Below are 14,735 nucleotides of genomic sequence, written 5' to 3'. Positions count from 1 at the left end.
AACTACCTCTCGAATTAAAGATTGGCAAGCATATTCAAGACATAAAGGCATAGTTTTTATCATAAATTTGAAACCACCAAAGCCATCAACCTAGTTTTCTAATTAAAAATTAGAAACAATGTTCCTAGCAATATATAAGAATTATTGTATCTGCCCCATCTTAAATCAGGACTGATTGTTTTCCTATGTTTATCAATTTTTTCATCTAAATTTCAAGTTTAGGTACAAGAGAAACCATTAATACATTCATTTGTGATTTGCAATTTTAAAGCATTTTCATACACATACTATATAAGATACAAAGCACGTAAAAGAGTTAAAATCTATGTTGAATCCTAAATGGGCAAAACTTAAAACCTCCTACTTGCCATCTGCCCACAAACCAGGCCTACATAACCACACATCTGACTGCGTTGGGCATAAAAACTGTGCTATGAATCATACCTTCAATCATAATTACCATTTTTACAAATCCACCATGTTTTTATTTGATCCTTTTAGTTCCTCACCTTGAAGTCTTAATAGTTAGCACAGCAATCTTTAATATACCCAAATAAGCAGGGAACTGGCTGGTTGTGCTTTTCAGGGCCTCGGATCTGTCCACCTCCACTTTACTTCACTGACTTAACAAATAAATATTTATTGAACACCTACTGTGTGCCAAAACAGTCTTCTAGGCAGGGATACAACAATGAATAAGAAAGAATTAGGGATCTGAGGATGGGCAGCAGTATAGCAGGTAGCCAGTGAAGGACAAGAACAGAGCCTAGTCTACGCTGGAAACCAGGTGGAGGCCCACGTGGCTGGAGGCAAGGGAGAGGAGTGGCATAAACCAGGCTGGAGAGGGAGGTAGAGGCCAGATTACAAAAGGCCTTACAATCTACAAGAAGGAGTTTGAACTTTATCCTAAGAGCAATGAAAGCCACTGAAGGGTAGGAGACAGCTTCATCATGACTGACAAATGCTTCCTGAGCACCTACTCAGTGCCAGACTTCTACTCTAAGTCTGACTCAGCAAGGTGGAAGGGAAGAGGCCTCAGCACGTGAATGCATCACTCCTCCACTGGTCCAGAGAGCATCTGTGTTACTAAGAAATTTCAAGTCACTGCTCATCACCATCACCATGACTCTGGGAAATAAACAGCAGAAACATTGCCTATAAATATGACCACCACCTAGGGCTGGCACAACCAATAGGCCCAATGGGGTAAGAAATTAAACTAAACGTCTTCTCAAGGCTTTCTTAAAATTTGCTTTGCTGTCTTAAATGTCTAGACTTAAAATATATTCACTATTATTCCTGGCAATTAAGGAATGTTACCAATTGAACACCAGTTGAACTGACTCTCCATTAAACATATATCCATCCAGGAGTATAAAATCACTCAAAACGGAAATTTTCTTACTAAAGTGAAGCCATGCGCCCTAGCTGAAGACTTAAAAAGGGACAGAGCGATGGTATCTGCTTGCTTCATCACTGCACAAGGCTAGCACACCATAGGGGTGTAACACGTACAGATTACATTAATAAAGTCAGCTCTAAGAAAATAGCCAAATCAGGCAAATGCACAGCCAAGTTTGTAATTTTTTCTTTTATCACAGGTCCCCAAACATAAACATTTTCTGTCTTTAATCATTACCATTATCACTTACATTTAGAGAAATATATTTGCAGTTCAGCTGATACCAGTGAAAAAAAAAAATCCCATTACCAAATTGCACCACATCCAAGTTGCAGGAGTCCAGCAGGTTCTACATGTTAGAATTTTCTATTTCCTCATTCTTTAGCACTCTCTTCACTTTCTGATAATGCTACAAAGGAAACAGGAAAAAAAAACAAGTCCTGTGCTCACACCACACACCTGCTAGCCATCCAGGGACCATCCTGACAGCCATTTCTCATCACCACCTGCCATCCTGTGCCTGGCCGTGGACTGGGGAGGCATGCGGAAATAGAATGCTCTGGGGAACAAATAATCACCAATTTTCAAAGAATCAGAAAACAAAAAACCACATATACCAAACTCAAAGTCATGCCTCCAGGTCTTCACTCTAACCACCACCACTTATTAAATAAAATATAAAAGGTGCTGGTTAACAGAGATTTGGGGCCAAGAAAATGCCAAGTAATATTTACTTTCCCCTATCTTCAAAGTCATCAGGTCCTTTCATTTCTGAAGGGAAAAAAATGAGCCCAGTGTTTCATTAACTACGTTCACCAATCTATAAATAATATTTTCCAAATTTCTCTTCCATATCATATGTTTTATCAGTAAACTGTATTGTCCCCAAGACCAAAAATATGGTCTCCCAACATCTGCGCCTGCCTTAGATGGACTTCCAGAGAACTACAATTAGAAGCAGAAAACATTTAAATTTAAGTCATACTTCAGTCCTACTGAACAAAATAATTAGCAAACAAAAGACATCAAATAAGATACGATAGTCTCTCTTTAATCAGAAAAGGTCATAGGACTCTTTAAACACGTGAAATATTTGACGGAATCTGCAGACCATGTCATGTTTGGCAAATACAGTAACCGTTTTAAAGACAAAGAATCAGAAATCAAGAAACCAGCATCAAACTTAAACAAGTAAGAACAAGATAAATCAAAACACCCTGACTACTGCTTTCTCAAAAATCAGATCAGTAGCAGCTTGTGTAAGAAATGCCTATCAGACCTGCAAAGGCAGAAAAAGGAAAGGGCACGTTGTAGGGGGCGGAAGTTAAGTGATAACACTTAAGAGTACACCGTATATTTTTAAAAGTACAAACAAAAGAAAAAAATAGACAAATGGGACCTCACTAAAATTAGAAACTTTTGCGCATCAAAGGACACTATCAAGAGAGCAAATGGGAGACAACCCATGGAATGGGAGGAAATATTTGCAAATCATATATCTGATAACAGTTTAATATTCACAATATATAAAGAACTCCTAACAACTCAACAACAGACAATCCAATTTAAAAAGGGGCAAAGGACCAGAAGAGACATTTCTCCAGACAAGATACACAAATGGCCAATAAACACACGAAAAGACATTCAACATCATTAGTGATTAAGGAAATGCAAAGCAAAACCACAATTTTTCACACCTAGCAGAATGCATATACAAAAAAGAAACAACCAAACAGGAAACAACAAGTGTTGGCCAGAATGTGGACAAAGTGGAACTTGCATATACTGCTGGTGGGAATGTGTAAAATGTACAGCCACAGTGGAAAAGTCTGGCAGTTCCTCAAAAAATTAAATAGAATTACCATACAACCCAGCAATTCCACTCCTAGGTATATACCCAAAAGACCTGAAAACAGGGACTCAAACAGATACTTGTATGCCAATGTTCACAGCAGCATTATTCACAACAGCCAAAAGGTGGAAACAATTCAAGTGTTCATCAACAGATGAATCAACAAAATGTGGTGGTATACACATACAATGGAATATCATTCAGCCATAAAAAGAACACAGTTGTGACACATGGTACCACCCGGATGAATCTTGAAAATATCATGCTAAGCGAAATAAGCCAGACACAACAGGACTAACACTGTATGATTCCACTTCTGTGAAGTACCTAGAAAAAGTAAATTCACAAAGACAGAGAGTAGATTAGAGGTTACCAGGGGCAGGCCTGGGGAGTTACTGCTTAATGGGAACAGAGTTTTTGTCTGGGGTAATGAAAATTTTGGAAATAGTGGTGATGGTTGCACAACATTGTGAATGTAATTAATGCCACTGAATTGAACACTTAAATTAAACCAAAATATATGGCAAACTTTATGTTATATATATTTTACCACACACACCAAAAAAAGTAAGAAAAAAAGTACAACGTTGTTTTGGGCAAAATAAATTCAAAGTAACTTCAAAGTCAGAATTACGCATTCCTTCCCCCAGAGTAAATGCACTCCAACAAGGAAAAGGCCAGCTTGCCCATACAACAGTTTCTTCATTCAATTCGTTAAATATTTAAGTGCATACAATGTGCTAGGCACCATCCTAGACACAAGGAAGTTACAATCCAGAAAACTTCCCTTTCGTTACTCTATATATTACGAGGATATGGATAAAATGAGTGTTTCTTAAAAAGTTAAAAGATTAAATGCTTTTATTTAAAATGCACGGATTCAAAATAAGTACATCAAGAATCCTAAAGTCAGTCTACTACCATCTTTGGTCCAGCTGGTTTAACTTCCTTAGGTTGACAATTTTGTCATTTTTCTGAACTGGAATAAATAATTTTTCTTTTTTTTAACTATGCAAATGTGACCACAACGCAGCATTCGGAAAAACAGCTTTTTCTGACCTTCACAAATCAGTGGTCTGCCGATCACAAAATAAATATATACATACACCACAATCATGAATATAATTTAGGCTTGGTGTCTCAAGCAGAACTACTCAAAATGGGGTAATTAGCAGTTCTATGAAGAAAAAAAATACTCCTGTTTTTCATCTTTCCAAGTTTATGGTTGTTCAACACATGAGAATTAAGCAAAAGGTTTAAATGTCTAATGATCATACTTTTAGGAGCACCTGGAGAGTGAAAAAAAAAGTTCCCTCTTTACTGATATTCAAATATTTTATAGCTCTTTATTTTTATTTCTTTTTTTAATTGAGGTCACACTGGTTTATAACATTGTGTAAATTTCAGGGGTACATCATTATAATTCAACTTCTGTGCAGACCACATCGTGTTCAGCCCCAAAAGTCCAGTTGCCATCCGTCACGGTACAATGTGCCCTTTACCCCTTTCGTCCTCCCCTCACCCCCTCCCTGCCAATCTATTCCCTTTAATAAAAATAATAGGCAGTTGTGCTCACTAGTATACCATAGATAATTTAAGTGTTAAAACACAACACAGCCTTCCTACAACGCACACTTTCCTGCACCTGATACTCATCATTTTTCATCTGCATAATTAGGCCACTGATCGCCTCAAAGAACTGTTCATAATTGATGACAGTAACTAAGGCACCTCAGAAACAATGACCAGCTTGCCTTCTAGTCGCCACAAAGTACCTGGAAATCTCTGTAACCTGGGAAGGAAGAGGAACAATACCTAGAGTCTAATAATTGCTTATCAAACAAATAAAAGGAGGTGAGGGAGAATATGAGAAGAGACAGCACTTTATTCAGTGTGATTCCCATGCTCGGTAAAAACACTGAATTCATGGGATCAGCAGGAGGTTTGAATGTTCTTCAATATAAAGCCACAATATAAAAAGAATTACTGGGTCAAAATGCAATACGTATTCATTTTCATTTAACATCCAATTACCTAGAGGATTGAGGATGGGGCGGGAGCTAATGAGTCCAGGGCTCTAGTTCATGCTTAAAAGCAGAAGAGTGTGAAGCTAGAGGAAAGAACTCATTTAGTAGATTGAAACTTAAAAGGATTACCCTGAGGACAAAAAAGAGGAGGGGAGGGAGAAAAAAGGAAAAAAAACAGTCTTAACATCACAAAGATATTCCCATAAAATTCTTTTAGTTTTTTTTTCCTTTGACCAAGACAACACCAATTTCTTTTTTTTTTTTCCTTTCTTTGTCACAACAATTTCAAAGAGAGACTTTAAGTGTAGAAATGCTAAGTCTTCCTTTTAGGGCTAATGTCCTAAAACAACAGCACTGCACAGTGTGAAGGGCTCCATTCACCCCAAGAGTGAAGCTGTGAAGTCTGCTGATCCCACACAGACACGGCACCGCCCCTGCAGCACCACGGCGTCTGGGCTCAGTGTTTCATTCGAGGTGGGAGACTGAGTGAAGGAGAAATCTGCATTTTTTTTAAATGGGGTGTCTACTTGACAGAAGTCACTATTTCTTTTTCTGCTTCAAGGTTCAATTCACACTTGCTCAGAATCACGTAGCTTCAGATCTAAAAGGGACCCTAGAATTTGTCCAATTTCCTCAGTTTACAGATGAGAAAACTGAAGTAAAAGTTTCTATCTAGTGATTGGTAAAGTCGGACTGCAGCCCAATCCTCCCAACTCTAGTTTAGTACTAGCATGAGACCAACTGGACATCTCCTACGGCCATAAATAACAGTTACACACAGGCAGCGGCGCGTCAAGCTCTGTGCTAAGCCCTTTTACACGCATTTTCTACCTAATTCTCCTAACAACGCGGAGAAAGACGGTATCCTCTATTTGCTACATAACAAAATTGAAAATGATTTGCCCACTCAGTCAGGGTTGATTCAAACCTAGGTCTGGCTGATTTCTCAGCTCACGTTCACTCATGTTCCACAGTCCTTACCATGGCCCAGAGGGTCCTACACAGTCTGACCGCTCTTCCCACTCTCCCATCACTCACAAAAATCCAGTCAACCTTCACCCAAGCTCATCCCTGCCTCGGGGCCTGTAACAGGTGCTGCATACGCCCGCTCACACCCCAACCACCCCCCCCCAGGCCTGTGACTGGTTACACCCCTTCAAGTCAAAAATCACCTCTTCAATGAGGCTTTCCCTAACCACTCAATAGAAAACTGACCCTCAGTCACGCCTACCCCTATCTGAAATTGTCTTGTATAGTGGCTGTCCCCCCATGAGAATAAAAGCACCACAAAGACAAAAGCCTCCCAGTAGAATGAAAGCAGCACGATGGCAGAAATGTTCTGCCTTATTCGTGTCTAGACCACCCGGTACCCAAGAAGATCTGACAAGCGGAGGCACTCAAAAAAACTATTTGTTGAATAAAGGAACGAACCCCGGTGTCTGAACCTCCATCTCACCAAGGGCCAGTATCACATGATTCAGCAGCTGATAACACACTATCTTCTATTCTTCTCTAGTTGCTTCTTGTGATTAATCTTGTCTTTTCAGCCATACTGTATGTGCCTCGAGGATATCTTACAATTCTCAACTTTGGGCAAGTTAATGACTCAACCTGGGCTTACACGATCTGCTATAAAATGAAAGAAGCAGCCAAAAGTCTAGAACTCAAATATCTCCCATAGCTGGTAACATGACAGGCAGACACTCAAATACTGGATTATCATTTAATTTTATTAATTATTATTGAATTTTCTCACAACTTGCTACAAAAATACACCTAGTCTGCAAAGGAAGCCATACTTATATTTGGCTAGTATTAGAAATTAACGACTAATTACCCTTTCACTGTTAGTACTGCAGGCTGGCCTCTTTTTTTTTTTTTTTTTTGTGAGGAAGATCAGCCCTGAGCTAACATCTGCTAATCCTCCTCTTTTTGCTGAGGAAGACTGGCCCTGGGCTAACATCCGTGCCCGTCTTCCTCCACTTTATATGGGATGCCACCACAGCATGGCCTGACAAGCAGTGCCCGGGATCCGGGCCTGCGAACCCCAGGCCGCCACAGCAGATCGCGCGCACTTAACCGCCCGCGCCACCGGGCCGCCCCTGGCCTCTCCTCATGATAGCTCCATTAACTGCTTGTAAGCCAACACCCAACCTGTTTGCTTCTGATTATCCTTTATCTTGACCAACGTTAACCTCCAGTTTTCTCTATCTCTGTCAGGCCTCAGCAGCATCACATGCCTTACTTCTTGCTTGCTAAAGTTCTGTTTGCTTATACAGTTGGATGTTCCCAACATACCTTCCATAATCTAAAAAAGCCGCAAAATTAGGGAAGCAGATAAGTCAGCAGCATCTTGGCTTCTGTGGCTTTGAAATTTCTACTCTCTTGAAGAACTCTGAAGAGTCATGGCCACACAGGGAGACCCTCTTTCCCGGTGATTTATTATATACTGCTCGCACTGGCCTGTCAAGCTCAGGGGGGAAATGCCAGGACTAGAGCAGAATCATCTACTGGCTAGAGCATCGACGGCCTGGAACAGTGACTCATGCTGTCTGAACGGCAGCTTCCAAAGATTGTCCAAGACTAGCATATTTTGACTGCTAAAGACATTTCAACTCCAAACCCAAAACTCTGTGTCCAACATAGCAAAATTCTGCAGAAAGGACGTAAAAGGTCACCAAAGTCCTGGTCAAAAGCAGGGCTGTTCAGTTTCATAACTTCAACCTGTTCTCCAAATATGGTTTCCTTCTAAGAAGACTGACAGGACACAATACTCAAAGAAAATAAATTTGAGTGAGCATGCGCACGTGTGGGGGATCTTTAACAGGGTGAGGCTTTTTAATTTTCTGAAATAAAACATCCCAAGGGGCTGACCCCGTGGCTTAGTGGTTAAGTGCACGCACTCCACTACCGGCAGCCCGGGTTCGATCCCGGGCGCGCACCGATGCACCGCTTCTCCAGCCATGCTGAGGCCACGTCCCACATACAGCAACTAGAAGGATGTGCAGCTATGACATACAAGTATCTACTGGGGCTTTGGGGAAAAAAAGGAGGAGGATCAGAGGAGGATTGGCAACAGGTGTTAGCTCAGGGCCTGTCTTCCTCAGCAAAAAGAGGAGGATTGGCACGGATGTTAGCTCAGGGCTGATCTTCCTCACAAAAACAAAACAAAAAAAAAACAGCCCACACTTCACCATAAGTATTTCACTCCAGAGAAGCTCAGGAACCAAGTGCCCTGAGGCATTTTCATGTGAGGAAAAACCACAACAAAAGGCTACTTTCATACTAAACTGAGCGGAATCTGAAGTTTTTCTGTGGTTATTAGAAAAAGTTGCATTTGATTATATAAAACATGTATCTTATCTAAAATCTGAGGTCCAATATTTGTATAGAACGTGAATGAATTATCAACTTTCTATGTTTAAAAAGTCTCATTAAAAGTTTAAGAGCAGTTCTTGTTTTTCAAAGAGCTTTGTTTTTTGTGCCAAGTTTCAGATCAGAGAATCAATGACTTGCTCAAGGTCATCTGATCACTTCAGGCAGGATTAGAATTGCTGGTTCCTGCCTTGCAAAAGCTAGCCACAAATCAAACTTTTCTTGGAACTAAGCAGGCCAAAAGGGAAAAATCATTCCCCATTTCCTTCCCTCAATAATCAAAGGACAAAAGAAAAATTAGTTTCAATGATAGAACTTTAATAAAATTCCATCAATGCATAGACCATCACCTCTAACCGTGCACAGGCACCTCTCTCAAAATTGGCAAATATTTTAACAGTTTGCAAAGATCTGTAACCTCTATACAACCTTCCCATATGACGGCACCATAAACTTATTAAGATGTTTTTAAATCAGCACTTCATATGTACATCTATGAATAATTCACCTCTCATGTTCTAAAAGACCTGGTCAGACTGGAATATGGAAGTACTCTGAGCTCTTAGATTTTTTTTAAGCTAAAAGATCATAAATAAGGGGCCAGCCTGGTGGAGGGTGTAGTGGTTAAGTTCGAGAATTCTCCTTCAGCAGCCCGGGGTTCCCCGGTTCGGATCCTGGGCGAGGACCTACATACTGCTCATCAAGCCATGGTGAGGTGATGTCCCATATAGAGCAACTAGAAGGATGTACAACTATGACATACAACTATCTACTGGGGCTTTGGGGAGAAAAAAGGAAAAAAAGGAAGAAGATTGGCAATAGATGTTAGCTCAGGGCCAATCTTCCTCAAAAAAAAAAAAAAAAAGATCACAAATAAGTTCAAAGTTTTCTTCAGAACCCCAAAAGGAATAGGGCTATTTTAACAGTGCAGGGGAAACAAGTGATTTAATAACTTGGCGTTATGGAGGGATGGAGGGAAGAGGGATGTAACAGCATTTTCACCACCATATCACCTTCCTCTGTCCTCCTTTCTCAAATCCATCACCTCCCTCACACTTTCTGCCCCATCCTTTGCATTTCTACTTTTAAACTGCTGATATAAAACACTACTTTTGAATTAATAACAAAAACATAACTTCCAATGAAGCCATATTTAAACTTATTAACTGGATTGGGATGAGGATATTAAAGGAGCTAAGAGCACTTTGTATTTGTAAAGTCATATTTAGTAAAATTCCAATTTTCTACATCAAATGGTACCATTACCCCCATTTCAGATGACCCTCAAGTCCAGGAAAATTTCCCTTTGCTCTCAGACTATGATGGATATTAAGAGCTGGCATTAGATCTCAAAAATACTAAGTTAATAGCTAGGCTGAAATTGTGGCTAGGTTATATTATACATGAATAACTCTAAAACATTTATAACTAACTTGATCTTTCTCTTATCTCAATTTCAAGCCTACCTATTTCTGAATATAGCTGTAACACACTCTTGGAGTGATGATTTCTCTTCAGCCTTTGAGCAAAACGTGGTTACAGGTTATAGAAAGCAAATCAAAAGCAGGACTGGAAAAAATTAAACCTGGAAGGAAATACAAGCCTAACACTTTCCATGGCCAAAAAACAGAACTGTCATTATCTGGAAATGTATTAGGTTGAGCTATATCAAACTGCCGATATACAACTGTTTTTGAACTGCAATAACAGAAATTTCATATGGTTCAACCTAATATTATTTTCTAAGCTCATTTTAATAATTATCTCAAATAAGGTCTTCATATCCCAAGGCAAATAAAACCTTATATTTCTCTAGATTGCCTTAACCTTTTGAAAAGGTTTGCCACCTCTCTGTCCAAAGCTGGTCATTTGAAAAATCAAGTTCATTAACAGGAAAGCCAAGAAAAATAAAACCACCAAACTGAATGCAACCCACTTGTGAGAACCCTAAAACCACTTTTTTTAAAAACCATCCTTTTACTGCTCCCTTTTCCCACTAACAGAATTTGAATCAAGTAGATCTGCCCTTTAGAAGACTTACTTTTAAAGAGAAACTAGTGAAAATTTAAGTGCTTTGCATCTTTTTCAGTTATTAGTCATATAGAAATCTAAGCATGGTAGTAGCCCTTCGCTTTACAGTGGGGTTCCACTGACCTAAAAATCTACCATTCAGGAATTTTAATTAAGTTGATAAATTCTATTTCTGTCGGAGAATCTGGCTTCTAACCTTTCTAATCAAAAGGGTGATTACCATCCCAGTGGGATATATTTTTCCATTTAGATATGGCTGATTTATGTACCCACACCAGAAATAACCTGTCACTTTCACAAAAGGGGTTATGGCTCCAAAACTTCCTGTAGAGCCAAATCCATCATTTCACACCCCTTTTTATTAGACTCTAATATCCACTATGCTAATCAACTCTTTTCTCAATTAATTCCACTAATTACTCACCCGTTCTTGTTCTGCCAAAATTCCTATCTACTCATCTGATCCATCAGGTCACATACTGCACCTTCCTAGATGAATGCTTTTCCTAAGACACTTTATAAATTGTTAGGGTAATCGGATGCTGCCTGTTCTATCTTCCTGGATCTAGTTTAGAATACAAATCATTAATATTAACCATCAGATGAAATATGCTCTAAAAAAAAAATCAGGAGAGAATCTCCTGCTCTATCTGGAAATTTCTGTATTCAGCTAGTTCAGTGTTGACAGATCAACAGAGACTGGTACTAGTTATTACTACAATCCGAAAGGGCATTTCCCTATAGTTAAACCATCAACCCTTTCCTAACACCCAAATAATCCAGACTTTTCATAGAAAAATTTACTCTCCTTGCCCCATCCCCAACAGCATCTTCTGATCATTTATCACCCTAAACTGAGGTTTTCTCTAGAGGCCCAGTGATGCAAATACATTCCTTAAACTTCCACCTACTCCCTTCTTTCTCTAAAATTACATATAATAATTCCTTTTTTTTTTTTTCTGAAAACTCTCCATGCATCAGGTATAGTGATAAGTCCTTTAAAAGGGAATTTATCTACTTCCATCCTTAAAACCCTATGAGGTTAGGAATAGTACCCCCATTTTACAGAGGAGAAAAGCTGAGGCTCAGTAACTTGCCCAAGGTCACACAGGGCAGGGATTCGAATCCCAGTCTGACCTCAATGTCCTCTGACCTTAACCCTCATGCCGTATTTCCTGCTAGTAAATTCTTTATGTCCTAAATGTCTGCTCTGTGGTCTTACAAAGTCCATGCCTGGGCAGGGTTCAGTTTCTCCAGAAGCTGACTTTCCTCTAAAGGACATGCCTTTGAGAAGAATGAGTACCCATTCCATCTTTTCTCCACGCTCCTCCTTCCCACCTGGCACCGCTTCCCCAAGGCCCTTATCATATCTCCTCTTCCAGGGCTCATTTCAATTTCCCCTCAGTCCCCAGAGCAGACACCACGGGATACTGAAGGGCCACCGTCTACCCTCAAAGCTAGGAGAGGGCAGAAGTGGAAGAAAGGAAGAGGCCAGAGCAGCCCTTCCCCAAGTGTTCACTCAGGAGGAAACTGTCGCTGAGGGCCGGAGGGGATGTAGGATTTGGGGAAGGAGAGGGGGGAAGGGGGCGGAGATGACAAGGGTGTGCCCTTGGGGGCAGGCAGGACGGGGGGATCGAGGTGGGAAGGAGGCGTGGGATGCTGAGGGGTGAGTGGCTGGAATGGGGGGTGTACCTCCCTAAGCGGGGGAGGGTGCCACCCGGCGAGGAAAGGGATTCGGCCACTCGGCAGAGGAGAGCGTGTGCTGGCGAGGAGGACCGGGCGGTGGATGTAACCGGGGACTTAAAGTGGAGGGAAGAAAGGGTAGGGAGGGGAGCAGGAAACGCTGGAGTCACCGGGAGGAGGGCGGGGAGGATGGCCGGGAAGCGGGGAGGTGGGGCGCTGGAGAGCCGGGCACCGGGGCTCGGCGAGGAGGGGCGGGCGGGCCGGGGGGGTTCGGGTGCGCGGAATGCCGGGAAGCGGGGCCCGAGAGCCCCCGGGGAGGAGCGCGAGTCCCGAGCCGAGCAGCGGGAAGCGGGGTTCGAGGGAGGCCGGGGCGGCGCGCGTGAAGGCACGGCCGGCTTCGGGGGTGGAGGGGCGGGGGCGGGGGGTTCCGGGGGCCGGCCGGGCGCAGAGGGCGGGAACGTCCCGGCGTCCCCGAGGGCCAGCGCCGGCTCTCCCGAGGGTCGGCCCGGTCCCCGCCGCCGCCGCCTCCGGGCCAGGGGTCCTGCGAGGGCGGGCCCCGTCCTACCTATGCCGGGCGCCACATAGACGAAGTAGAGCAGCGAGGACGAGAGCGAGAAGAAGAAGAGCGCGGCGAGCAGCGAGCGGCGCGGCAGCCGCAGCAGCCCCCGGCGGACGCGCATGCTGCAGCCGGGCCTGCTCCCGCCGCTCCCCGTCCGCCGCCTGGGCCTCGGCCGCCGCCTCCCGGGCCTCGCTGGCCGCCGCGCGCCGCCGCCGCGTCGCTCCCAGCCGCCGGCCGCCGCGGGCCCGGCCACATGAAGCGGAGGGGCCGGGCGGCCGGGCGAGCGCGGCGGCGGCGGGCGGGGCGGGGCGGGGCGGGCGGCCGGGGCGGGGCCAGCGCCGGACACCCGCGCCACCTGACTCCCGCCCCCCCGCCCGGCCCCGCGGCGGCGCGGCTGCCCGCGGGGGACGTGGCCGCAGGGCGATCGCCCGGCCCCCGCGGCCACCGGGGCTCTCGGAGAGCGGCGCTCGAGGGCCGGTCGGCCCCGCGCAAGGGCGCCCCAGACCCGGGAGCCGGGCGGCCACTGCAGTGTCTGAGGCCGCTGGTCACCCACTGCGGCGGCAGATCCGGGGTTGTAGGCATGAGGGCTCGGTATTCACCTTCATTCTTTCTTTCCTTCCTTCCTGCCTTCATTCAGTTCACCACGTATGGAACGCCAGACATATGCCAGACACCGTTCTTGACGCTGGGGATGCTACAGAGAACAAAACAGACAAAATCTCTGGCTTCTTGGAATTTACATTCAAATGGGAGGAGAAAAAGAAACAATTCATAATACAATTCAAATACTGACAAGTGATATGAACACAACAAAACGGGAGAATGTGTTGGAGGCAGGCTACTGTGGTCAAGGAAGTCCTCACTGAGCAGCTGACATGAGCTAAGCCATAAAAGGGTGAACAGCAGGTGCAAAGGCCTTGAGGTTAAAAAAAGCCTGATGTGTCCCCAGGTTGACTCCCAGGCCAGCATGGATAAAATCCAGTAAGGTAGGCAGAGCAGCAGGGATGAGGTGGGGGCTCTAGGCAGGGTCCACATCCCACAGAATCATAAGGAGTGTAATGATAACAGTTATGTAATTGATAATAGTCATCAATGTGAAGACTTGTGTTGAGAGACACTGTGCTTTACTTATCTCATAAAATCCCCCCAAACGCCCTGCTTTTATTATTTCTATTGTAAAAATGAGGAAACTGAGGCTCTAAAGGGAAAAGCAATTCACCCAAGCCTTGCAGTAAGGGCTCAAATTAAAACTGACCTGTCTCCCAAGGCAGATCCTTGGCCACTAGGTTGTAACTGCCTCTGCATTCCAGCTGGCCCCTAATTCTCGTCCTGCAGGGAAATTGGTGTCCTACTCCATAGGAGAGTGTGAGACCATATCCAAAACATTGCTTTAAGATCAGCCCCCATCCAGAAGACCTCCCAAGACAGTGAGCAGTCACTAGACTCATAGTGAGGGCCAGTAGAACCAGCCCCAGCTTCAAGAAGCTGCCAGCTGAAGGGAGGAGGAAGTGTCCCCTGTGTAGACACATCTGAACCTGGGGCACTGGCTTGGAATGCCAGAAGCAGTCAGGAGGAGAGAGGACTCTGCAGGGATTCTGTGAGAACCAACAATAATCCCACTTTATACTCCTGAAGTGATTTATACTTTTTTACGGTGTTCCTTTGATCCTTTAAGTGGGGATTCTATTGCTGGGCTGTCCAGGTTTCTTGACTCCCACCTCAGTCATTCATACCTGAGTGACCTCAGGCAAGTTACTTAACCTCTCTGTGCCTCTGAGTAAAATGGGGGATGTTAGTAACAACCGC

At 43.7% G+C, this 14,735-nt stretch overlaps 1 protein-coding gene across 2 annotated transcripts in view; it reads right to left on the bottom strand.

Annotated features, from left to right (window-relative positions):
* Positions 1–13,137, bottom strand: part of B4GALT5 (beta-1,4-galactosyltransferase 5) — a 69,977-nt gene extending 56,840 nt beyond the window's left edge. The window contains exon 1 of one of the 2 annotated variants that reach the window (XM_087445132.1): positions 12,936–13,137. In XM_087445132.1, coding sequence (XP_087301258.1) covers positions 12,936–13,050 — 115 coding nt within the window. In that variant the 5' untranslated portion in view covers positions 13,051–13,137. The remainder of the gene's footprint in view (positions 1–12,935) is intronic. The other variant, XM_087445130.1, reaches the window with a different exon arrangement.
* Positions 13,138–14,735: the final 1,598 nt, after the last annotated feature.

Source organism: Ceratotherium simum, chromosome 21, assembly GCF_057802395.1.
Source record: "Ceratotherium simum simum isolate JZ-2026a chromosome 21, ASM5780239v1, whole genome shotgun sequence".
NCBI classification, from domain to species: Eukaryota; Metazoa; Chordata; class Mammalia; order Perissodactyla; family Rhinocerotidae; genus Ceratotherium; species Ceratotherium simum.
The sequence above is the reverse complement of the archived record's forward strand: the minus strand, read 5'-3'. Positions and strand labels throughout refer to the sequence as shown.